The 27,872-nt window shown below is 38.6% G+C and overlaps 1 protein-coding gene across 1 annotated transcript in view; it reads right to left on the reverse strand.

The window, feature by feature from the left end:
- LIMCH1 (LIM and calponin homology domains 1) overlaps positions 1–27,872 on the reverse strand; it is a 181,749-nt gene that overhangs the window by 47,165 nt on the left and 106,712 nt on the right. Inside the window, exons 4-14 of the mRNA XM_033060793.2 lie at positions 26,685–26,791; positions 23,707–23,737; positions 20,643–20,753; positions 15,926–16,121; positions 11,325–11,574; positions 10,394–10,666; positions 5,569–5,859; positions 4,043–4,297; positions 2,376–2,720; positions 1,364–1,690; positions 579–806 (exon numbers count right to left, since the gene is read on the reverse strand). Of these exons, the coding sequence (XP_032916684.1) occupies positions 579–806; positions 1,364–1,690; positions 2,376–2,720; positions 4,043–4,297; positions 5,569–5,859; positions 10,394–10,666; positions 11,325–11,574; positions 15,926–16,121; positions 20,643–20,753; positions 23,707–23,737; positions 26,685–26,791 (2,414 nt within the window). The remainder of the gene's footprint in view (positions 1–578; positions 807–1,363; positions 1,691–2,375; positions 2,721–4,042; positions 4,298–5,568; positions 5,860–10,393; positions 10,667–11,324; positions 11,575–15,925; positions 16,122–20,642; positions 20,754–23,706; positions 23,738–26,684; positions 26,792–27,872) is intronic.

Genomic DNA, 27,872 nt, shown 5'->3' on the forward strand with positions numbered 1-27,872 from the left:
CTTCTCCTCAAGTACTCTGAAGAGACTGATGAGTAAGAACCTTTCCACTCTTGGCTTGCATATGGCTCAGCCACCAAATGATAACTCTGTTCAAACACTCACACAGCCTCAAACATCTGAACAAAGGTGGTTAGAAAGACATTGAGCATTATCAGGAACAATCTTGGGATCTAGATTTCCTGCTAGGAAGTCACTGGCACTAGTTAAACCACAGACAATCATCCAACCCATCACATCCAGCATCTCCATTTCTAGCTGAAAACATTTGTAATGGTTACTTCATATTTAACCAGAAACTTCTGCAAACGTAATGCAAATGGAATTGCTATGTAGATCTGTTTTCATATGTTCTTAGAATTTTGCATCTAGCAGAGCTCTGGTCTGAGTCTCCACATGGTTCTTCTAAAAGGGCTAGAAACCTTATACTGCCTTCTACTGAGCAGAAAGAATTAGCAGAGAACTGAGGACAAGCATGAAAATAACTACTACTGGCCACCAGCAAATCTTCCTGATAAAGAGATCTTGACAAACAGCCCACAAGGCTAGCTAAAAGGGACGGAGAAAAACAACTTCCTTACCTCGTGGTTTTCTTCTCAAGTTCTGTAGCTGTGCCCTGCTTATTCTGCTGCTTTGAAAATGGCATGGGAAGGAACTGCTTAACATTGGGCCCAGGCTGTTTAAGAAAAGCTCCAGTTCTTCTGGCTAACATGTCATCTCTTTGTGGGTCTGGAAATCTCATGTTTTCTGTTCCATCATTCTGCAGCTGAGGGATTTCAAGCTGTTGGCTCTCTTCTTGTCTGATAGTACTGCTCAGAGAGACAAGTGACACTGTTCCATCATAATGCTCACTTGTACAGCAAGTGGCTGCTTAGGCAATGTGAGCTACTGTTACTCAAAACAAAGTTGAGAATGATGGATGATGGACAACTAGGCAAACTAGGTATCTTTAGCCACAGCACAGGGAGTAAGAGGAAATTATGTTGAACCTCCCCACTTACATAGGTGATTAGTTAGAAGTTGGAAATTGCATACAAATCTATGCAATGACTTACTCACTTGGAAGCTGGCATAAAAATCTAGACTAAGCACCATGGTTTGCCAAAGAAATCTCCCCTAAAGATGAAAGACTATTTTCATGCTGAACAACAATTAACGACTAAAGTACTAAAGTATTATGAAAGAAAACAGGATGTTTTATAGGATACATCCTTGTAAGTAATTTTACAAAACAGAACACATGCCATGATGAAGGAGTAAAGCACATCTTTAAAGCCCTTGTGAAGAATAGGACAACACTGCTGACTGATCCAAGATAACCCCACACACAAACCAGGTTCAGAGGGATCTGCTTCTGTTCTCTGACCTTTCTCCTTCCTGCAGAGTCTTCAAATCCTTTTCACGAGCTACAACCTCCTCCTGCTGCTGCTGCAGCAGGTAAGGAGTTACTGACAGGGGAGGACAATTTATGGGAATGGAGCTTGTGGCACGCCTTGAAAAAGTTCCCATCCTTCTAACCAACATATCATCTCTCTCAAAATCTGGTAAATTCCTGTCACATTCTTCCTTGGTGCTTTCTTGCTGTTTGCTCAGATTCCATGGGGTTTGTTTCTCAGGGATGACATCGGAAGCCAGTACAGGTGATGGAATCTTCCTGCAAGAGTCATCTGTACCTGACTTGACTCCTCCCTCACTAGTGATGAGAATGAAAGGAGGGGTGAGACAGATAAAACATTCTCAGGTCAAATGAAAGGTAAGAAAAGGAGTCATCTAACTCAGTTTGCAAATGTTTTATAAACACACAAACTTAGCTGAATGAATTGATTGCTAAAAGCATTCATTAAAAATTCTTGCTGCAGTCAAAGACTGTGATTAAAAAAGCACCAAAGAAACAGAAGATCTGTTAATGTGTTAATGACCCAGATAATTCCTCTCCAGATAAATGCCAGAAACACAGAGCAGCAGTACACCATCTTCAAAAAGAAAGTAAATCCATTAGGTTTAAAAAAGCCATTTTTTGATGATCAGCAAGCTGAATGACAAACTCCTAATGTGCAGAAAGCAGGCAGAGCAAAGTTGCTGGAATTCAAGCAGCAGAAAAATCATGAATGATAGCTCAGCCTCTGAGATACCAGTGACTTCACTGCCCATCAGAAATTTTGAGCAAGCGTTCAGAAGATCTGTGCACAGCATTTTGCACAATCCTAAACATGTTTAGATATTGTGAAGACATCAGATGTCTTCTGAACGAGTTCCGAGTTCATGTGCATAAACAGCTCTTGGGTTTATGCTGCAGTTCACTCCCATGCAGATCAGCATCTGGCAAGAACAGGTCTCATTTATAGCTCAGCAGCACTTTCCTAAACCACACCAAATACCTGGACTCATTTTCTGGCTGAGATACTTCACTGCTGTGTTCAGCAAACCTGGGACTGACAGCAGTGCTTGAAGGAGAGCTTTCAACACCAGAAAGACTCTCCACAACATTTTTCTTGCTTTCCTCTTCTGTTCCACTCTTGGATGAAGTTTTGCCAATGACGAGCTTGTCCCATTTCTGTTGATCAATCTCAGTTACTGGCCCAAAATGCACAAACTTCTGCTTGGGGCTACCAGCCTTTTTGTTTGCTCTGGTTTTGCGGACAGCAAAATCATCATGGGCTACTGCTTTCACTGTGGTATCAGTTGGTGGCAGAGTGTTGCTGGAACATCTGAAATCTTCTTCACTGGTCATAATGAGGAATAAAAGAATGCCCCCACCATGAGATCCTCAGAATAAAATGAATTAAATGCTCCTAAGGTTTTGAAGGGGTTTTATTTTAAAATTCAAGGACACAGGTAAAAACAGCTGTGGCATACTGAGTCTCAAATGGCATATAAAATGCAAAGATACTGCAGACCGGCGGGGAAAACTCAGGGAGTACATCCATGGAAGTACTTCCTAAGGGCAAGGAATATAGCATATGCCCTGTTCCAAATTCAGTTCTTCACCTTAACAAAACCACAGTTTCCTTATCTGCTCATGTATACCCACGCCACACACTGTATGTGACTGCATGGAACTAGAACTTACTTTAGCACTAGGGAGTTACAGTGGCATGGAAGCAGTTACAGCGGCATGTGAACACTAGCAAGGGCAATTCACTTACCCTAAACTAAGCAGACTGAATCCTGATTTTAAGAAATCCCTCAAAAATAACAGAGAGACTGCTAATATCTTTAGAGTGAAAGATTGATTGAGTTTTGATTTATTAGAGCTAAAATGACATACAATAACCACATTGTTAGAAGAATGCCAGAACAGACAGCCGTCTTTAATTGCAAAATGGCATGCACCTAAATAGGAAGGCTAGGAGTTGCTATCCTTTCCTACTGGAGTCACAAATCACCTGCCTATGTTATAGTCTATCTCCATAGGGAAACAGCTTAGAATAACTGCTTTATACTGGCTCCCTTTGTAGAGCTTTTGTTAATAACAAGAGCATACAAACACCGTACAATGAGGCTCCTGAAAGCCCTGCTGCAGTGAGAAACAGTGCTGGTGTATTTACACAGCACTGGAGTACAATGCTGTGCTGATGCATCAGCTCAGGTCTCAAAATAGCACAGAGATATTAATGCAAAGATGCTGATCCTCAGGTAATACTCTCAAGGTATAAAACACCCCAAGTCCTGAAGATAGCTTGGTAAGGAGCAATGTAGTTGCTAGCGTATTAGCGGTACCTCTTGGAACTTTGTGCTGTTCAGCCTCAAGCAGCTTCAAAGCAAATTCAGCCACATGACAAGAGGGACCTTTCTGACACTGTATTAAGAGTATCTACAAGAAAAGGGACTGTGAAACTACTGTAGTGCTCTAAATGATGGACACACTTTCATTTCACAGCATATCTGTACAGATTTTTGGACTCCTCCTGAAAACTGAAATAGGTAAGGACTGGTTGTCAACAAGGCATTCTTCAAGTATAAAATCACAAGCACACACAGCAGATTGTGGCAAACTAAACATGCTTCCCAGGGTGGCAATCCTGCCCACAAGCAGAAACCATACCTGGGCTCCCCTGACAGTTTCAATCTTTTCCAGGTCTCCAGATCTGCTTTTGTTATAGAAGCATTGACAAAAAGTCCATCTTCTTGTAGCTGAGGAAGAACCCTTTGAAATTTCCGTTTCGCCAAATCATCTCTCTCATTATCAAGCTCTTTCACCTGCTGTTCCTCCTCTGACTCAGTCTTCTCATTTTGCAGAAGTGAGTTCTCTTTGCTTGTAACTATTTGTCTTACTGATGCCATGTGCACCCGTCTTCTTCTAATTTAATGCATATTCCAGTTCAGCAAGAAAAGATATTTTGGGGAAGCAATTATAAATCAGTGTCAAAAGAAGAGGTTCAGATCTCAAGAAGATAAAACTGAATTTATAATATTAATTTCACATTAATTTTAGGAAGTAAACATGGAATGAATCATTTGAAGTTCAAACCTCTCAGCTATGCTACCCCCCTCATGCACTACTGAGACCATTTCTTCACATGAATGTCTATTCCCAGCTCAAGTAAGAAAAATCTTTATGTTATTACTCCATTAAGCATTTCTGCAAGAAATAAGCTTTCTCTTAAATAGTTACAAATATCTCATTTGCATATTATTCACACAGTGAAATCAGGTTTTGCTCTCAAACATACTACAGAATTTCTTTCATCTTAAGTGTCATGTCAATAGCATGGACTCCTTGGACTAATAAAATTTGGTTAAGTTCTTCTCAGATGTCCTGCCAAACTAGTAATTAGAAAATGCTAATGTAATCAAATTACTAGGAACTGAACAGCACATTTGACATTTGAAAATTGAAAAGAGCTCCTAAATATTAGAAGTTTTCTGAACATATCAGTTGTTAGTCAAGGTTTCCCACAATATGTATATAGTGGTTTTATCTAGAATCACATCTGTTTGCACAAATAAAACAAATATCCTTGTTTCCTGAAAAAGATCTCTACCTAGAAAATATTTGTGTTCAGCAATTTCTTAAAGATCTGTATCACTGAACTGAAGAAAGAAGAGATTTTATAGGTTGAAGCCTTGTAACCTCTGATCTGTTTCTCAAACCAATGCTGCATAACACACATTAGGACCAGGTGCAACATAATTCAGAGCAGTGTAGCAGGCATATATATCCAGTGCCCTAACTAAAGATTCATCTGGTCCATGTTTTATGCAGGGTATTAAAAGAGTATGAGATGAAAGAAATGCATAGAAAAATGTGCACTGAAAGTGATCAGAAAAAGAGCTGAGATGCAAAATGTATTTCCTAAATTTATTCTCCACTATTCAAGCTCATGACCTGTCTCATGAGCTTAGATAACAAAAGTGTCCTGCCTTTATCTTATTTACACTCACAGACAATTAAAACTTATCCTCATACTCTAACAAAAAATTAATTTGTTTCACTTTATGAAAAAGCATTAGCATTTACTTTAACCTATATGTTATTTTTTGTAGCCAAGACAGCTTTAGGCCTATACAGCAACATATCATGGTGAAATTAAGCATTATAATTGAAAGAATAAGACCATGAATGCACACCTTGCATGTTCCTTTTTTTCCGTCTGCAATGGCTTTTTAACATCTTCCAGTTTACCTTTCTCTTTACTTGTATAGGGTCCAACTAAAAAGGAGTTAAATGGAACTATGTGTTTGGGTTGATTCATTCTGGCTCTCCTGGTGGCAAAGTCATCCTTTTCTAAATCAGGAACTCTGCTGGCTGCTTCATCTTCTGAACCAGAATCCTTTCCTTGATAATGTGTCATGAATGGGTTGTCCTTGCGAAGGATGATGTCTGGGATGCTTCCGCTGTCTTCACATATTGGCTTTTTACTGACACAGAGCAAAATTAAATAAAGCTCTTGATGCACCAGGGGAGGAGAGGGCAGTGCAGCACTCATCTCCAGGTCAAAAAACAAGCACAGTTCATCAAATATGCCCCAAGTTGCTGTTAGATTGCACAAAGCCTAGCTAGAAATAAAACTTATCATATACACACAGCAAATACACAAAGACTTCACGTAAAAAAACCCAGGATGATGGACCTTTACTTATTTTATCTATAGCTGGAAGACTGAGTCAGAATAAATTTTAGCATATGAGATGCAGTGAATGTAGTACCATAACTGGCAGTATTAAACTTCTTGAAAGCTTCAAACAAAAGAAGAAATTAGTGATACTAATACCTGATCCCTAAAAAACATTGTTGAGTCCTTAAATAACATATTTGGCATTTTTCTTAATAGCTCTATTCAAAAAACCCCCACCTGAGTAATCACTGAGGCTGCCTACCCCAGTATGCTTAACTGCTTTCTTCTCACATGCACCATGACTGATTCTTCTCCTAATTAACCTTTTCTTTCCCACAGAATAATCTCTCTATACCAATGCTGATATACAGTAGCTGCAATGATAGCACACCAGTGATATTGGCATGCTGAAAAACATTGCCACCTGCCTTCATCAGAAACACAACTGTCATCAACACAGCCTTGCTGTTACTGAAGATTATGACAATAAAGACACTTGACAGCTGGTACCCATAAAGATTAAGCTTATTTTAACTTTTAAGGGTCAATACTCTTAGGCAAACTGAAAAGACAGATGGCAGGAGCTAGGCAACTCTCACATTTAAAAATCCAATTGTTTGTATTGGTATTTTAGGAAGTTGGGTAGCAAGGACTATTGCATGCAATACTTTTGTAGGCATTTGTTCTGTCGTGTAGCACACCTTGCTATACAAAGTGAAATAGAGGGGATCACAAAGGATAAAACAGACTGGTATTAAGAAAGCAAATCTAAATAGCTCAGTGGTTGCTCCCAGTTTCTCTACTACCTTAAAGAGTGCTTTTTAAAAGCATTTAAAACATTTTTAATCCCTGCAAGCCCGCTACATACAGAACTTATTTTATGTTCTCAGCTGTCCTTTCAAAGTACTGCTCCACAAAGTTGCTGGAGAAACTTATGGGGAAACCATAAACCATCTCTGACAGAGCAGCCTGGCTGGGGCTCAAAGGATATATGAAACTGTCTGCCTTTGCCTTCCCATGCAGCAAAACACAGGATCCCCTGTGAGTGATGCGGAGAGTATGGTCACAAATTAGCTAAAGGCAACTTTTTCCTTAGATCTCTCTGAAGGATCAAGATTTCACTTAAGGCAACAGAACAACACTGGCCAATAGCATTCCAAATGGCAACTGCTGTCCTTTTTCCTCATGAATATTTGTGTTCACAACAGCTTCAGAAACAGCTGGCTCACCAAGTGTTTATTTAGCAAAAACTGCTGGATTTTTCAGTCTCATGTCCACCAATGTTAGTGAGGCTTCAAAGCATCAAATGTAGCATTTCTGAGAGCAGTGTTTTTGGCAACAAAGAAATACTGAGTTACGGTACTCAAAAGGGCAACTAAGACATTGCAATGAGAAACTTACACTTTTAGTATGTAACTAGACTTCAGTAACCCCTTTCTAGGTTGAGAACATTTTCCATTCATTTACTATTTTTTTCATGGAATCAAAGATTATCTGTGACATTTTGGGGCCCCCTGAAACAGTTTATGATGGTATCAAAAGTATTTTTTAAGATCAGTTGACCATGGTATAGATAGTAAAGACTAAATAGTAGATTTAGCTGCACACCCAGCCCCAGCTGTTGCAGAAACAGTAAATGGGTTAATGCTGGTACAGCAGGTGCTTCCAAAGTGACTGCAGGCATTTGCACTCCCTGAAGAAAGGTCTCATATAGGCTTATGGGTCCTTATATTGCATTTCAGAACAATGGAAAGGTTTTGGATTCCTATGCTCTGTCAAGGTAAGAGTCCATGTTATTTTTCAATGAACATATCATAAATGATTGCTCACATTTCTCTCTTAAATTCTCCTCTCAATCATCTCTTTAAGCACACTTAATTATTCTCTTTTTAGGGTGCATCTATGAATGTGATCCTTACCTTGCATATACAATACAGTAATTAAGAGACAGATGTGCAGGCAATAAGCAAGCAAGGAGGATCACATATCAATAAAACATGCAATAGAAACAATTCACTCTTTTTGGAAAGGGGAATTACTTTTTGGCATGCATTTGTATAGCAATCTAATTCAGCTAACTAAAGCAGCTCTTTCCTAGAACATGCTACAGCAATAGAGACAAGCACTTAGACTTCAAGAAAAAAATACATTTGCATACAAGTTCAATTCCTTCCTGTTCAGGACTCAGAAGAGTCCCCTACTGAGTTTAAGCTTTAGGAACAATTAGATGCCTTGTAGAACTCAAATGTCACAGTGGGTGTCCTCCAGAGGTCAATAAGTTGAGTGGAAACAGCCTGTAAACAGCTCTAAGGAACTAAAATAAAACTGACAACCTCAGGTGAAAAAAAATGAGGCTGGTATCAGAACAAGATGAGGGAATAAGAGGGGTGAAAGGAAAAAAAAATCAGAACACAGAAAAACAAGAGGGACTGAGAATTGCTGAGTGCCATTAGTGCATGGAATATTGAACTTTATGCCAAGAAGAGATATAAAATGGAGATGTTCAGAGAAGAATATTAAGACTTTACAAAATACGATTAAATGCTCCCCTGCATCCTAATGCGTAATTCTAAATTACTAAATTCTTTCATTCTCCTCACCCACTATTCTTCCACTTTCACATACAAAGAATTTTCCTTACAGACTTCTGTCCCCTGTGCCTTCTCTGCTGTGTCTTCCAACAATCCCCAGAAGCAGGCTCCTACGCCACAACAGTGATGCCTGGGTTACAAAGCTCTGCTCTTTGACCCTTAGCTGGGACAGAAAACTATCATCTCCTCCTTCTTCCAGCTGCCAAATTCCACAAGTCACTTCCACTGGGAGCAAGAAGGGAAAATTACTTGTTATTTCTCCTCCCTTCTCCATAAGGCATGTAATGACAACAGATTGTCCAAGGAAAGAACCACACATTTGTTCACATTTCCTTCCTTTGTGGACATCAAAACAGTAGATCAAGCACAGAGTTGGAAAAGGGTCTCTCAACATGGGGAGCATCCTCCAAATGCAAACAGAGCTATTTGTTACGCACTGCACTGCTAAACACAAGCAGCACAATGACTACATTTTACTTATTACCACATTACTACCATTAATACTACAGCCTTGGACTATACTTGGACAGTAGAACAGGATTATACTAATACCCCTCTGGTTATGGATTCTCATTCGATTAGCACACTGCGACTGAAGAACTATTTTATGCCAGGTAGCTCCTCATCATTATTACTGGGCTTTGTCAAAAGTAATACCCCACAACCAGACATAAACACTGATTCAGTGCAGCTCAACAACAGTGAGGTAGACCTGAGAAGAGGACATGTAACAGCATATATTCTGTGACTATTTCATCTGCATATGGCATATCTGTATGTGGCTGAACACCAGCTTCACTGTACCTATGAATAAACTGTACCACATACAAGCTGCATTTCTTCCTACTACATTTCAAAGCCCAGACTCTAGAACAGCATCTGCTAAACTACTCACTGTTAGGATTTCACCCCACAACCCACAACAAAATGTTTTGGACAGGAGGACATATGGACACTTACCCTTTAGCCAAACCATTTTGATAATTTGTAAGTGCCTAATCTTCTGGTAGGTTAGGTAAAACTCTACAGGTCATCCCCATGAGCAGAAGAGGTTGAGATGATGCAAAGGCATGGGCTGTGAACCCAGCTGGCATTCAGCGCGCAAGTTAAAGAATAGGAAATATCCAAATTGAACCACATCCAAAGATAAGTAACACAGGTAATAGGTGAATAACTACATAAATTCAATTCTAAAGTCAGTCACATTATGTCTGCTGAACTATGCCTCCATACTTTAACTGGTACATGTGTTAACAAGCACTGTGCTTTTATAGTTCCTGCCATTAAAAATAAATGGATCATTTATTAACACAGCTAAAAATATCAACCACCTAAAAAAGTGTGGTTAAGTAAACATCCCACCAGCAACAAGTAATGTAAGTTTCTGAAACTTTTACCTAGACTAGGCATTTTTAATGTAGAGTTGTAAATATTTTTATTAAATTCAAGAGAGCATTAAGTGGAAGGTAACAAGTAGTCTCTGTAGTAGTTCTCCTGGAGCCTGTTTACATTATGCTGTAAGACAATACAATTTCCCAACACAAACACAGTTAGCTTCATACAACTTTGCAATCTACAGATGCCACATCACAAGCTTTTTCAGACCAAGACCATCACTAGTGATTGTGAGTGCTTAGCAGACTGGATTTTTGTTAGATGTGAAATTGCAGAGGATCAAGGAAGCCCACACTTCAGCCAATCCTAAAATTGTGAAGCGTGCACGATTTCCCACACCGTTGGGCTAACCTGCCGTAGCGCTGGGCTGCTGACATGACCTTAATACCAGCTTGTTCAAGTCTTCTTAACTTTTTGATCTCTTCCACATCTTTCCCCTTGGGTGTTGATGTTTCTTTTGCACTACACAAAGGAGACTGGTCTATGGAGTTTTCCTCACTTTGATTCACACTTAATTGATTTTTAAGGGAGCTTGCTTCAGGAGCTATGGAGCCCACTTTCTCCTCTTCACACAGTCCTGATGTTTCATTCAGTTCTTCTTCTATGGTTTCAGGATGGGGTTTGCTATTGAATTATACAAGGTAGTTTAGTGTAGGCTGTGCCTAAAACATACACACTTATAAGCACATTTTGCTGAAATCAAGATGTCAAAGGATGAATTCTGATGAATAACCAGGGACGATAGTTATGCTCTTTAAAGGAAGTTGCTTCTTAGTCCAAATCAAAAGTGAAGTATTAGTTGACAAAACCAACATGCAAAGTCACACACACAGTCACAGCTATATAAACCTACCAGTGTATTAAATACAACATACAAATAAATTTATTTTACAAAAAACCGTACCAGAAATATTTATTTTGATTAAATATATAAAACATTACTTTTAAGTACAATTTGTCAGTAATTGTCTTGAGAACTGAAACAGATTGTCCAGTTTTTTCCACCCTTGGGTTTGAGTAAACATCCACGTTACTTACAGTAACCAACATCTTGTCAAACACAAGCTATACATTGCATTGTATGGTAAATAATGACATCACAACAATGATTTTCCACTTGTTGCTTTTCTATTTGTTTCACCAATTGCTAAAAACTACTTCTCAGTACCACACCAGCAAGAGATTTATTACAGGATCATACACCTTGTGAAAAGAATGAAAATTGGGAAAGTGTCAAAGCATCACCACTGAGGAAAGGAGAAGGTGGACAGGCCAGTCTTACCTGAAAGGTCTGTCTCCTAGCGGTGAAGTCGCTGTGCTCCAGCTCTTTCGGTACTCCTCTCGTTCAGCTTTCTTTTTCCGAAGTGGAGCAGGTACATAGAAAGTCTGATTACTCTTGTTTGGGAGGTACTGGTTAAAAGGCACAGCTGATTTAGGTTCACCATGTGAGGTCCGCCTTGCCAGCATATCATCTTTTTTTACATCTGGCATCTTTCTGTGTGGCAGGTCAGTTTCCGAGTCACTTCCTCTCCCTAGTGAGGAAGGAGAAAAAAAAAATCCTTTTTATTTTCACTTTCAGCCAGTTGTTTGGGTTATTTTTGAACTATAAATCAGAGAAGACACCACCAAAAAATTACATTTAGCCACTTTTACCTGCATTTTTATTTTAAAATCAGTCACTCATGTTAGCAGTCATAACATCTACACAGACAGTGGACTACTTTTCATCATTCCCTGAAAAATTAATCTTCAGCCACAGGCCACATCAAAAAAAACTTAAGTTAAAACTAAACCAGACTTCTCAATCACATAGAACAGAAGTTCACCTAAAACCCAGATGACTCCTAGTTGTACATAAGGCCATGTCTGACTTGATTCACAATCTTGAACCTAGACTAATACGTGCCTAGCTCAAGCACAAGCAAAGAAAGGTTCCATGTTGTATAGCTACAGAATGGAATATGGAATATGTGGATGTTTCTACACACACATTAACACAGCAATTTGAACACAGACAGTAGCAGCTTTGGTCAAGACCTGAGAATAGCAGCAGTAGATTTGAACCAGAAGGCTTGATGGTCTCTTTCCAGTCTCACTGGTTGCCTAGTCAGTCTAACACACTGCAAAACAGACAGAGACTTGATCCCCAGATGGAAAGGTGTAAGGAGAGAGGCAAGTGATCTCAGGATTTAGATGTTAGATTAATACAATGAAGAAACAAAGTGGCAGAGAAAAATCAAGAGCTGGAGAGAATAAGATGTGGGGTTAGCAGAGCTAGATATTGTTCAAATGAACATTTGATTTTGTTCAAATGAACTAAGCTTCCTGATATTTACAACCCATTTAAAACACTCAAATTTAGGCAAGATTCTGACTTGCAGCTCCCAAATTGTAGGAGTGTGGGAGAAACACCGTAAAGAGCATTTGCAATGTGGAACTGCTCTCATACCCATTTTTGAAGCCACTTCATAGACGTACATTAGATTCCCTGCACCATCACGAGCCTTTTAAAATAATTCACAAAGAAGTTATGCAAAGAGTTTTCTCCCAGCAGTGTAACCTTATCATGGGTCCTGGTTTGAAGAGTGAAATGGAGTGTGTTCAGCCATTTGTCCCATCAGCATTTGTATGTTCTCCAAGTTTGGGGAGTTGATGTCTCTGGTCCTTGGCCCCTTTGCAACACTTGCATATGCAATTAGTTGTTATTTTGTATATGCAATGTTCCCCTTTTTAGGGTGAAGGGAAGCCACTCAGGTTGTGTCCTCTTGTTAATCCAAAACACTAGTAAATTAATAGCTAATTCACTGTGGTATGTACTGAAAAACTGAAAACAATGAAGTCATAAAAATCACAAGTAGCTTGTGTATAATTCAAAGTGGGGGAAGAAAAAGAGGTCTAAATATGCTAGGAATGTTACTCGCAAAGAGCTTTTGCAGTAGATTGAGTTATTCATGATTTGCTTGGAGAGAGATGAAGAATGAAAAGGAACAGTAGGAAAAGACATGACACAATGGAAATGAATGTTAGACAAAAATCACAATGCACTTTTTTGTCAGTAATCTTTCGCTTGAACAATTTTTGTAAAGAACTTATGACAACTAGCACCACAATTGGTACCCTGAATCTATGTCTAAACAAAAAGTGGAGACACCATCACAAAATTACGGGTGTCTGAGGACAGCTTAGGTTTGAAGGGCTGTAGTGTCATTAGACAGAGAAGGGCACAAAGTAAAAGATAAGAAAAAGATCCCCTACTGTTATTTACTATTCTGATTGCTTTTGACTTTGCTCTGGTGTCTATTTTTGTAACACATGAAAACCAGTCTTGAACTGGCAGACAGAAATGCTGAAATAGATAATCACAGTAGTACAGGAATTAGAACACACTCCTCTCCCTTGCTACTGATGTGCCTACCAGCATCCCCATGCTGAGTACTTCAAAGAAAAACAGCTTGTTTAATTATTCATATCTTACTCATGAAATTATTTTCAGCTCAAATCGGCAAAAAAAGTACTTGAAGTCAAAGTACCAAATGGAAGATGCAGCTGTGCTCTACATTTATACCCTTAAGTTTGTTGTTCTGCATTTCCAAGTAGAAGCAGCAGCAGTTTCCTACTACAGCAACTAGTAACAAGCAATTATACATTACAGACATGCAAAAATCCTTCTTAAAAGGATCCATGCACAACTGCTGGCCAAGCAGAGGATTTTATTCTTTGGCAACTCTACTGTGTTTTAAATGACCATTCTACTTCAACACTGGTTTTGTTTGTTTTTTGCTAAGGGACAGACCCTACATGGGATACCAGAGCAGTTCCTCAACAGTGAGACTAATCACAGATGGCATTTGTGAAGGTAGTATTACCTACTGCTTCCACCAAAACTAATCACATTAGGATCACTTAAATAACATCCATTCGGGCTTTTTCTTTCTTCTAGGAGTGGAAGGAGCCATAGTTTTAGTTTGCAATAATATTATTTGGTTTATAAAGCTCTTATTTGAATGGAGAAAGAAGTAATGAAAACAAAATGTTTTCCTCCATCCAGCTTTGCATATAGAATCATGGAATTGTTTAGGTTGGAAAAGACCTCTAAGATCATTGAGTCCAATATACTGTTTCTACCAAAAACTACTCACAGCTGAGTAAAACACTGGCCTGCTGGGACCACAGGAAAAGGTTCAACATAAAAGAGGTCAGCCAAGTTACACCTCACCTGCAACTGTTGGAGGAGACAGCTGTGAAGTTATGGCAGCAGTAAGCAGGGAAAATAGGACACATTAGAAAGTGTTGGCTGGACAAGTCGTACATGTGCACACAGCATCTGCACGCACCCTGGTTAAAGACTAACTTTTCTTTGAAAAAACAAAGAACAAGCTTTGTGTGCTTTCATCTTATTTTGTGCTTCTTACAGACTCAGGAATGTGACAAGATAATATGTCTTAGCAAACAATCTGTGTCAAACAAACATGAAACCTATCTAACATTGATAATACAGCTGAAGTTGACAGGAATCACCTACAGGACATACCTAACTGGCTGCCTACCAGCGCCAAGTAAGCAGAGACACCGGACATCCCTTGAGCACCCAGGATAGAGCAACTTTTCAATTAGGACATGTGAGGTGTTCCTATTTGCCAACACCATGCTTGTCTCATTTGAGAAGCCAGAAGAAATTTTTATAATGTGGAGCCTGGGCTCTGCTCAGTGTCTGAGGGGTCACGAGGCTGTTTCAGGGAATCAGTCTCAGGTAGCTGGTTCTGGATGGTCAACCAGTAACAGCCCAAACACCAAAGGCCACTCAGAGCAGCAGAGCAGATCTCAGCTGTGACTTTCCCAGACCTCTTTCATAACTCTACTGTGATACCAGCTTTCCCTGCCAGCTTTCCAGTTCTAAGGAGTTCCCCATCACCTCAGGAAATCTCTCATATGTCCGGTTATGATTAGTACCAGTTTTTTACACACTGCCAAAAGCAGTACGAACATCTGGTTCCTACCAAAAAGTCTTCCTGCTTTTCCTTTTTAAATTAAATAAACAACATTACTAAGGAGAAGTGATTCATGTGTGCAACGTAACTTCATCTGATGATGAAGTTTGACTTATTCATCTGTTTATCAGGAATGTAACTGCACAGAAAGAGTTTCAATCATGCATCCTTTTGTCCTAAACCAGAATCCTGCTCATGACAGGACCATGAAACCTAAGTGCATGGTCCACACTTATTCCTAGTAAATCCTACTTCATGTAGCATGCTGTGTTTATAATCCTCTGAAAACTCAGAATCAGAAAAGAAAGGCAGAGAAGCAGCAGCCCTTCTGCATGCCTAGAGCTGCCTGTCCTCTCACAAATGTGTACAAAACTCTGATACTGAGAGGTATTATTTTACCCAATTTTCTAAATGCCATAAAAAAATATATAACATTTGATAAAGTGCTGTACATCAGATTTCAAAACTCTGTCAAGTATCAGACATACTCAAGATATTATTATGTCATTTATTTGCCTTGCATTTACTTAAGCAAATATTTTATTCACTACAATTCACTACATTCTGTTCCTGTAATTTTATTTTTTGCTTCAACCTAGTTTGTAAGTTAAAATGAGTCTGCATAACATCCTCTTACACCAAAACCCACTCTTCCCATCATAAAATTACATTGCAATGATGTAACACATTTCCCAATGCTATGCTGTCTTGAGACAAACTTCAGGTAAACTGTTGGCAAAGTCATCTACAGCTCAGGGAGCACAGATCAGCATTCACAGAGAAGTTCTCCCATCGGCTTTGCCCGATTCAGAGGCTGTATGTAACTTCTGAATGGCACATTTATTCCAGAAACATTACTTCTATGTCACAGTGTCACGCTGTGGCTGGTACTTACCATCACTACTCCCTCTGAGCACTACATCTGGAGATGGTGTCTGCTGCGAGCGGGAGCCAAAGGAGTCCAGACTGTCAAAGGAATCATCTCTGCCGTGGCGAGGCGGGGACAGGGAATCACTGCGCTCAGAGTCCCAGCAGTCTATGTAGCCGCTGTCACGAATGCTGCGCTTGGGGCTCTCGATATCCTCTGTTTCCTACATGGAAATACAGCAGGAACGTCTTCATAAAGAAGGCACTGACATACTCGTGAGATGCATGACACATCAGAGAACAAAGCATCTTCCCAAATACTAAAAATCTCCTCCCCAAAAAAGGGCTTCTTGGGTTTTGCCCCTTCTTCCCTTCAAAACAAAGTGCAAGCTTGCAATAAACAAGTTTTATGCTGTTTAAGAAGAAACTACTCTCCTTAGATTAGTACAATGAACTGAGAAAAAGTTCCAATAGACCAGTTAATAAACTGATCAAAAGTGAAAGTAACCTGAAACTTGACTTGTCGTCCACAGTCCATAGCACAGCCAAAGGCACTACAATTTTAACATCGTGCCTGCATCAGGTTTAAGTTTGCTGCTTTCCAAAAGATTTCCCCCCCCTTTCCCCTTGCCCATCTATTCTATCTGGCCAGGACCCCAGCAGACAGCATTTGTTGTTGCTGCTTCAGCTCGGCAAAATAATAAAGCAGTGTGCCCCAGCCTCCGTCTACCTTGAAGAGAAATTCCTGTTATGAAAGAGGGATGTCTTTCTCAAGCAATCAGCAATGAAAAATATGCAAAATGCTTTTCCCGATGCCTCAGAAGAATTCAGTTGTGCTCTTTACTCTTTGCCAGCTCCTGGCTCTGGGGGATATGAAAGCACTTGTAGCTGACCCACATGTTCAGAGCAGGGAGAACAATGGTTGTCTTTGACAGCCCTGTGATTATAAATTCTTTCCAGTGCAAGCAGCACATACTAAAACACTGAAACTCCAGCAGAGGGAAAGGTCAATAGAAGCCATCCTCACCCTTGCATTATAATAAATCCCTTGTTTTAGAGACTGTCTTAACATTAATTGCAATCGCACAGACTGAGAAAAAACAAAAATAACTAAGTTTGTTCAGAGATAAATCTGTTTTTTTCTCCCTTGAAAGTAAGTAAAGTCAGAGATGTGGGTGCCATTATCAGAGTGACATTTTGTGACCCAAAGAGGCTGGAATGTGATTTTTTTTTCCCCCAGAAGCATTTGAATATTAATTCCTAATTAAGAAGCACCCCCTGCTTACCACTAGCTGAAGCACAATGGCTATATTGAGCAGAGCTCTCACTGTCCCTGACTGCTAAGGTTTTACCCATCACTAGTATTGTCAATGAGAAGATCAATCAGGAATATCACAGTATGCTATGGCGGGATGCCTCCACAAAAAGCGAGTTTGCTGGAAAAGTGATGCAGAGTAGAGAGCTCCACAGCAATACACCAGCACTCCCCTGCCAAACAAGAGGGAGGCTTGAAGTAGGACTGAGACATCAGACCAAATGCCCTGCAAACTTTTCAGGAAGAAGGCCTAATTAGTGCCACTTACTACTAATCTGCCAAAATACCACATTAAGGGCAGCAGCAAAGGTCACCTAAGGCCAAGCTAAACCGTGGTAATACCATTAAGTAACCTCACAGTAAACAGAAACGAAAATATATTCTAGAAACAGATAAAATGCATCTAAAATGTTGTAAGGAGTCCTATGCAATTTCTTTTCCCAGTTCTGCTCAGTGAACTAAAATATTGATAGAAATAATAGACAACAAAAATCTACCTCACTGAAATCTGCATGAATTATACACAGCCAAGAACAAATCTACAAATCCTATCAAAGTCCCGCTTGTGACATGATCCAAAAATCTTTTAAAAAATCCTAATTCCTTAAATCGCTCATCCCTTCATACCAATCAGCTATTCTCAATCTTTAGGCACACTTCCATTTTCCTAAATTACTGTATTTGAATGGCACAGAACTGCTCAGCAGCCACAAGGACTTTAACTGGGCAAAAAGCCCCATCCCACATTCACTATCTCCCAGAGTCTGAAAACAGTCCAATTGTGAACTAATGAGTTCTGCAGAACCTTCTTTCAATGGCCTGTTTATGTTAATTTCGCTGCTCACTAAGAATTAGGAGGCAGGCACCAGCACAGGACCCTAGACTTCTGTAAACATGTTCTTTACAGCTTTTCCCTTGGCAAAGACACTCTCTCAACACAATGCCGTCACACAGATGGGTACTTGTCCTGCCTTGAACAAACGTCATCTCTCAAATGCTATCAGTGGGAATGTGCTTATCTGTGGGACTGATAACACCATGACATGACACACAACAGCACGTTAGTCTTTTATATTATCTAATTAAAAACACAGTATGTCACTGAGGAGCAGTTAAAGTGTGATTGCCAAATACAAGATGCATTTGTCCAGGAAGTTCCAACCACTGAATATAATCAAAAAGCCATGGATATTTTGTCATTGGGAATTTCTAGTTTAAAAGTAAAGAAGAATGAGTACTCAAATAGTTAATGAAATTAAAAACAGAGTAGCATGATTAAAATTAGAAATTAATATCCCCTTCAGCATGAGAAGTAGAAAAAGATGAGTCCAAGACAACTTACATCAGAGCTGTCTTTTGATTTACTTATTAAAAAAAGGAGGGTAGAGAGGATTTACAACAGAAAAACTAAACCACACTAAATTTATGGTCGATTTAGTTATTAAATTCTGTGGAAAAAAAGCCAGTAGAGAATGTGATAAAGTGTCTTTTCATCACCCAAGCTCAGCTCTAAAGAACATCAGAGTGTTGCACAGCATGATTAACATGTTATATTTTACAACCAAATCCTCTTCAAATGCAGTAATATACAAATCCACAATTGCCAGTGGGAAATACTGCAGGGGTACAAGACTAGGGACGTGATAAAAGAAGTTGCCAGCAGCCCTCACAGCAGCATCACCCTAAATAAGACTTTTCAGGACTGCAAAATGCTCTGTTTATGCATTAAAGGCATATCTAGCTTTCAGCTTTTATGAGACCTCTACTCTTCTCCCAGCTCCAACATTTGCAACAAATCAAGTACCAGCTTCTTGCTTTTGTCCTTAATTTGCAGCACTCTGCAATGCCCAGCCAGACCCTTCAAAACCACCAGCTCCCTGGAGAATGCTTCCTTTTGCCCCTAGCCTATTTCATCTCACAAAAGGGTTGAAGATAGACCTCCAAAATGCTCTGATGATTAGTTTCATGGGTAAATATCACCTGGAAAAAGAGGAGCCTCATGGTGTGAGATTAAACATTAAAAAATAAATCATGACACCATACAACATTAACATTGCAACAACCTGCACTTTGGCAATTTTTCTGTGCTAGCTCCCTTTTTTGGGTTTGTTTCACCTTTCACACCCTTTGGAGTGTGAACTGCTCCTTCCCCACATCTTCTATTTGCAAACAACTCAACTACTAACTTCATCTTTTTATTGCTTTTTTTATGGCTCAGTCATATCACTCTTGAGTGCCAAAGTCCCAAGCACAGGTCATTAAAATGAAGACTAAAATAAACTTCTCCAGAGAAGCAGGATGCTCTCTCTTCCTCTCCATTTTCACCTGCTTGTTCAGAGGAACTGGGCTCACAAACAGGAATTTTACCCATCTTTTACCCAGAGTTCAGGTTCTCTGGTCACACCAGGGTGTAGGAACTTCTATCAGTCAGACAAGCAATTCTTCCTCTCCAGTGGTGCGGGCCCTGTGAGATCCCAGAATGAAGAGCTGCAGCTGGCACAGCTGCAGCAGCACACAGCTGAAGCAGAATTTAAGACCAGAGTCTCCCATGGTCCCCAAACCCTACTGCCTGTGATGACTTGGCCATTACATGAGGTGGGGAGGAAATAGCAGGCTTTTTGTGGACTGCAGAATGTAACTGCACAGCCTTCCTTGAGCAGTATGTCTAATACAGGCACTGCCAGCACATGGTGCTGCTAATCTTCCACTCTTGCTCCTTGCCCCTTCCATCCCAAAGAAAGGCAGGTTTGGTTATCAGTGCTTACCATTAGCATTAATCATGAGGTTAAGCATCGAATGTGAAGGTTCAGGGCATGCTCAATGAAAAATCCCCAAACCATCCTGCAGCAAACACAATTTTTCCCTTTCAACAGAGATCAGCTCATCATAAACCACCAAATATTATTTCAGCCAGAATTTAGAACTTGGCAAAAACAGATTTATCCTAACTATGCCCTTGGTGAAACATAATCTCCTTCTCTTCCACTTCAGCTTTATTTAAATCCTTTGGTTTGATGCTTTATGTTGCAATACAAAACCAAAAAAAGCTGCCCTTGATATTGAATGTTTTAAAGAAAAAAAAATTATGCTCTTGTGAGTCCCAACACATTACTTTTGAATCTCAGCTCTTCTAGCTGAAACTCGGTGTCATAAATGAAAATAATTCAAACTAAAACATATGGAAATTAAGATGAAAGAGCCACATGACAATTCTAAAGCCCTGTTTGACATCACTTGCTACATCACTGATACCACCATAAAGCTGGCTGTCAAAGTAGTTTTCAGAGTTTGGTAAATCAAAAACATTTTTTATGTAGGTGGAGGTTTACTAAAGAATTTGCACTCCAGCCCCCTCTCTCCTATTTAGCAAGAAACTTTGGAGTAATAATTTGAAGCAAATTCCCATTCCCAAAACATAACAAAAAGATACCTTTCTCATTTGTGCCAGGAAGCCTTCAAACTCCTTCAGGTTCAGGGTTGATCCACTATATGACGTGCAGCTGTTTGCTGCTTTCCCTAGCCAATAAATGGTGACTAATACCTGCAGAAGTTAATAAGAATTAATTTAAGCCATCTACACAGTCCTGTAGCTAAATTTACTTCCCTGCAATATCCCTCATTTATTCTAAACTGCACAGTGGCACAAGATTTTGTTATAAATCAGAACTGAAAGGGAAGTGTCTGTCAAAGGTTAAACATAAATACATCAGGCAACTATGAAAATTTAAACATTCCTACAAAATATGTAACTTAACATATTATATCTTTGGTATTTTTAATAAAAATAATAATGTCTGCCTGGAAAATAAACAGGAAAGATGGATCTGAGTAGAAAAACTAGACAAATAGATTTGAGACTTCTAGAAAACACACATAAATATATTTGTTCATAAATTAAATACCAAAAAAATCCCCAGAGTACTAATATTAGCAGTCATTAATGAAAACCATTAAGACCTGCCTGCCTAAAAGCATATTGAATATGTCCTATTTCAAGGACAGCAAAGTGAGTCCCATTTTTAATCATCTTAATGTAAGTAACAAGATGACATAGGAACATTTATTTCCAGGCTTCTGCTAGTTAAAGAATTGCTTCGCCCGAGATTAATCAAAAGCTTTGAGCATTCTGTTGTTTCTATCAGACTGTAGCATTAAGTTAGTGATTTCGCTTAAGTTCTGACATGATATCTCTCCATAACTTAAAAATCCCTTCAAAACTGGTGAGGGAAAAGGACCAAGAATTGCTCTTGCAAGTAGCAAAGAAACCTGACCTGACACTGCTAGTGTTGCACTTGTTTTAGAAAATGAGAAATTAAGATGCTTAGGATGGTCAAATCCAATACATCCAAAAATGCTGACATTTATATCAAAAATGCAGGGAAAAGCCTTTTCTACACCCACATATGTCTCCACTTAGATTAATGTCTTTAATGATACCTGTGCAGAAGCTATTTGGACTGGAAACGGCTCATCAAAGGCAATTCAATTTACAGTTTTGCACTGGCTAAAAGTGACAAACCATCACCTAGAACTTAGGGCTTTTGTTCATTTAATGCTCTTTATTTCAGCATATTCCATGACATCGCAAAGTATTTAACTGCAGAACAAACAGGAAATATTTTGATGTGGAAAAGAGATGCAACCAATAATAAATAATAGTTACCACTAACTGTATCAAAAAAGATTAATAAACTGAAATGTAGTATTTTATGTTTTGGTGGGACAGGGCCATATACTTCATGCTATATAGGAAACAAGACTAGCAGAAATCCCAAAGTGGGATTTCACTGGGAACAGACATCTCTCAGAGTCTTCTTCCCTAAAACATGCATCCACATTCCTTCTCAGCAGCATGCCAGACTTTTTGTATCAACTTGCTCTAGCATCCCCATTTTTAATTTGATGTCCAAAATTATGCAGAACTGCAGCTGAGGCCCTGTCAGAAAAGGATACAGCATCATACAGACCTTCTGTTTAGAAACAACTGTGATACATAATGTAAAATATGTATTTTATATATAAATACAATTTATATTTTTCTTCAGTTTACAAGTAGTATAAATGTCATGAAATAAGTAACATTTTTTAAAAAGTTCAAAAACTTCTCCCTTTTTACAAAAAAATTACATCCAAATCAATACTACTTTGCTCAATGAAAGGAGGTCATGTTGCTAGTACTGATTTTTTTTGTCTTGAAACAATGTTTATCTGAACTATTTTCCTTTAACCAATACCACTTGATAAATTTAATGCAAAAAAAGTCTTACAGTATACGTTCTCAAGTTAGATGAAAATATTTGCAAATAACAGTATTTCTAGCAACTAGGAAACAGTCCAATTAATTTGCCATTTAGTTCGTTGATGAAGGTTATGGTATTTTTGGTATTTTTATTTATTTCTGCTAGAATTTAATCACTTTCTCTCTTCTTCCTTTCTGTATTTAAAAAAAAAAAAAAAAAAAAAAAAAAGGAAAAAAGGGCAGAAAATTTCACATTTGCAAGCAATTCTGGTTGCCTGCCAGCTGAGGCTGCAGGATCATGCACCTGGAAAGCATATATTGCCTACAAGCACATTATGGAGCATACTTTTGAAATTTCACCTTTAAAGCAATACATCTGTACAAAGACGTTTAGCCAGCGCCCATAAAGAATGTCGAATTCTAAAGCTGAATCCTTCCCCTAAAACTCTGTGCACTGGATGCAGAAGACACTATTCTACTGATGATGGAAAAGACAGGATGAAACAGTTTGGGGGAGGGGGTGGTTTTGGTGTTGTTTGGGGTTTTTTTTTAACCTCCAGTCATGGCAGTTATGATTATTGGCTTTCAAAGTTATTAAAAAAAATCTTGGCATATCCTATCAGGATACAGGGATGTGAGCCAAATAAAAATTACAGCTAACTAACGACAGACAGCTTGCTAGGCTTTAAACTGAGTCCAGAAAAGCTTAGATATTTTCTTTTCTAGTTAACAAATACAGGATCCAATACTATTGCCCTTAGTTTAAATTCACAGGAAAATGGAATTAAATGGAATAATCTTTCTGGGAAAATACTAATTTATTTGGAAGAACATTGAGAAAGGTAGCAAACCTGATAGTAAAGCCTTGCATCCCAATTTAAAGGTCATTTTGCGCCATTTTAAATGCTTTGTGCAACTGTACTCTATGCTTATATATTTGTGAAGGGCTACAGAAGTGTGGCTTCATGATTGAATCAGACTGTTCCCAAAAACACCACAATGGACAGCACAGAAATCACTTTGTTTATCACTTATCTAAGAGTATCTAAGAAGAGACAAATGTTCTCATTTTATTTCTATTGTAAGACTACTTTGCCATAGCAGCTCTACCTAAATTTGCAGCAGAACCCAGTCAGGTTTTTATTCAGAAGGGCTTTTCAGCAACACTCATGTGTACCCAAGTTTTTACTGACATAATTCTTGGTCAGGCCACTGACAAGATTAACCAGACAAAAACTCCAAGTGATGTACTTACATTTTTCAGCTTCCTACTATAGTCAATGTTCCTGGTTGCACACACAAACACATACAAAGATAAAGAAAAAAAAAATCAGAAAGTAGACATACTTTCCAAGAGGCTGTATGCAGCAAATCACATTTTCCCTAACAAAAGCCTACTGAATGCTTCTGCTGTCTGGAAACACATGAAAGTTAAGAAAATGTAGTTCACACATTCATTTATTCATAACATGGGAGTATTTTGTCACCATTATTTCAATCATTAAATTAGAATTCTGGAAGTACAAAAGAAAATGTGTTTATAATGGTCCCACAGTAAAGTAGGACAATGCCAAAATATCTCCTTTAAACAGAATTGTTGATTTCTTAAAAAAGGAAGACAAAAGTTGTCACTGCTAAAATATGTTCTAGAGTTATCCAACAGTCAGATTCTGCTCTGCAACCCATACAGATTCTGGAAACAACTGAACAAGCATAAAAGGCATCACCAAATATTAAAGAAATATTGCGGGTGCTTTTGTGGAAACAAACACTACAAAGAACAAAGTGAATGGACGAAGCAACAAAGACCCTGCCATGTAAAACAGAACGTGCCATGGAAAACATTTATTTTTTAAACGTATACTTAAGCACTCAAACTGAACATTGGCATCATCGTTCTCAATTTATTTTTTTTCTCTTATGTTCATGGAAGAGTAGCAGATTTATGTTAAAAACAACAAGGTGCAAAGTTTGTGCAAACATAAACAACATTTCAAAATCCAGTAAAGAAAGCATTAAAAAATAAAGGAAATATGTATCACATTTAGGTGCTGAAAACAAAATAAGACTACTTGAGATTTAGCAAAGATTGTGTCCTGATTATTTATAGTGCAGTTGTCTTCTACTATAACAGTAAGACCACTCCAGCATTAAAGTTTATCTGAAAAAACCAAAAATAAATGTACTCAAATCTGTTAAAAGAACAAAAGCCTAAATACAGGCAATGGTAAACAAAGTGTATTTTTGATAACATCTTTTTAAACCAATATTTTGTCCACTAAGACCCACACAATAAGAAAAATAGAACAGTCCTGGGTTTTTTCTTAGTAAAATAATAGTGGAAAAGAGACTTAATAAGTCACAAAAAAATTCCTTACAGCATTAGCTCATAACTTTTATAAGCAGAGTGATCCAAAAAATAGAGCTAATGCATGCCTCAATTAATATCTATATGGAAAAAAAAAAAGTTAAAATGTCATTACCTTAAGCATGTGCAATAATGTCATACTCATCCTTTACCACAGAACAAATAATATTTTCACCATGCTTAAAAAAAAATCACCCAAAAAAGTCTTCAAAGAGGGAAAAAATCACCTTTGTGATTTGGGAGTTAGCTAGCAGAAGACAGCCTCCAGCATATTTCTCTAAAACAGTCATGGACTTGGCTTGTACACCTCAACTCAGTTACTCAGCGTGAACTTGGACAGTGCTAGGAAAACATTTGGCTCATTTCCACAGCTGCTTTCTCTGAAGCCCTCATATGCAGCAGAGAGTGAGGCCAGCTCTGTGGAGTTTATGATGCCAGGTTTAACCTGGTGACATACTGAACAGCTCTGCTTTGAGCTCCACCCTGCCTCCACCAAGGTACTCCATTCATCCTCAACCCCAAAAGATGAAGGTTTTCATGAGAAAGACTCTTCCTCTCTGGTTTCATATGCAGATTACGGTTTTATGTGAAGATTATGGGTTGTTTTGCAACTCTCTGCAGTCAATTGTAATGATTTTACAAGAAATCATCAACACCATATTTCACTGAAGTATTACCAGATTTAGAAAAAATACATGACTTAGCCCCCACTCACTGCCATGTAGATGGTAAGAAGAACCTCATGTTAGAGTCAGAAACTTGGGAAGGAACAAAAAATTGTATTCCTTAGAACAAGGACACTGGCCAATTTGATTTTCAGAGTCTTTGAATTTTCCCAGACAATGCCTGAAAACTACGAAAACTTGTCCAGCTTCCACTGCCAGAAAGGAATAAAAAAACGCTACCGAAATTTAGTGAATTGTTTCCATATACTTTTGTAAAATGGATATGGACCAGGACCAGGATTTCATTAGTGATCTTTTTGACCAAATGAAATTAGACCATTCAATCAACTCAGCAGCATTTCCTTGTCTCTAGAGCAATAACTCCTGTTATAACTGTAATATTACATTATAGAAACAAAACTTTCAGGAAAACTTCTAAATAACACCAATTATAAATTTTGTTGATTTTATGAAAGTGTGGGGTGCATTTTCTTTTAAAAGGTGGGGGGGCCTTTGCAATTTGTGTGGCGGTGGGAGTGCAGCTTTTGTGAAAAACTATCTAAATTGTGGCATTTCCAGTTCACACAGACTTCCTCAGCCCAATTACTGTGTCTCAAGCTAAAGCTCTTGCAAGCAAGCGAAGAGACCATGCTTATGTCTGCATCTCATAGAATCTGAGAAGCTTCTAAATGTCCTATACTGCACCGTCAGAACAGTTTAATCTGAAATAACAGAGCTGTGACTTCTTGTTCCCCAGACTACAATATTTTATTAGTTGGGACAGACAAAGAATGCCATCAATTTAGATTAGGAAAACCCCTAAATCCCTCAGAATTTCATTGCCTAACTAAGACAGTACTTTCACAAAATCACAGAATAAACTGAGTTGGAAGGGACCCACAAGGATCATCAAACTGAACTCCCAGCCCTGCACAAGATATCCCCAAGAGTCACACCACAGGCCTGAGAGCATTCTCCAAGTCCTGTTTTACAGAGCTGTGGTTGATGTCTCTGAGACAAAACCTGTTGAATAGAACAATGTATTTGTCCCAACTCTGAAAGTTTCCCAAACCTCTGCTTTCTATTTGCCTTATACAAATTACAGTTCTATAGACTTTTTGCTCATTCTTAAATATTTAGTATTGCATCACATGTACCTGAGGCTGTAACATGCTAGTCACAGACTGCTGCTGTACTTACTTGATGGTTACTCTGTTTGATGTGTCCTGCAGATCACCAGGATCAAAAAGCTGAGATTCTTTAAGTCCCAGTTCTTTGCAGCCTCTTAAGAATAATATGATATTATCCTGAAAAGAGACAAAAAGAGATAAAATCTCAACACCTTTAACTCTTCTTAACTGAAAAAAAACTTACCAAACCAACTTCTCTCTAATTCAGTAACTGCTCATGAACATTCATACCATTAGCTAAATGAAGAACCAGACATTTCCAGTCACATAATTTAAGAAGTCAGTGTAGATTTTGTTTGAAAACCAGATACATATGAAACTTTTTTTCCTTTTTTTTCCTAAGATATGTAACTACAACAAGCTTGTTGATTTGCTTTTTTTCAGAGACATTGTCAACTTTTTTAACTGGAAAAGGCCCACTAATTTCTCTACCTACTGCTGCAGGCTGCCACACAACCTCAGCACGCTACAGAGTAGAAAAAAACGTGATTTTTGCATGGAGCAAGAAGAGTAGCTATGAAAAAGCCCACCACCATTTAAGCAAGCAATTTGTTCAGAAAACACTTTGCCTGTCAGATATGAGCAATCCAGTTAACACAACAGTTCTCTTGCCTCTCCAAATGTAACCAGTTAGAAGCCACTGAGAAAAGAGGTAGGTGCTTTCTCCTGAAATAAAAACCTTGAAGCTACACCACAAGGCCACTGAGGTCTCTAAGAAGAAACAGCACCAATTTCGTAACACTTCTTATGGAGGTCTTTTCAAAGTGTAAAAATTAGGAGTCAATAACTAAGAGAGGCTAAGTAACAACTGATATAAGTCTCTTTCAAACCAAGTCCAAGTACCAAGCACTGACACTTTGGTTTGCACCAAGTAGATGGAATCTGCATGCAGGCATATATAGTTAATACAGGTTTTATACGTATGCATGTACACCACTCCCATGTTACAGCATGGATGTTTTACATGGATAAATCTTGCAGGCCAGTAGAAAATAAATTTTTAGATAGATACATTTCTATATCAGCTACTGCAATGCCAGATGTGTGGACCAGTAAAGATACAATGTACAGCTTGATATTCTCTGAGGGATCTCATCTCAAACCTAAAGCTAAGCTGCCACATGAAGAGTTACAGAGAAGCTGAACCACAGCGTGCGGCAGAGACCTGCTTTCATAAAAACTGGGAAGCAGAGGAGCC

Source organism: Catharus ustulatus, chromosome 5 (genome assembly GCF_009819885.2).
Source record: "Catharus ustulatus isolate bCatUst1 chromosome 5, bCatUst1.pri.v2, whole genome shotgun sequence".
NCBI lineage: Eukaryota > Metazoa > Chordata > Aves > Passeriformes > Turdidae > Catharus > Catharus ustulatus.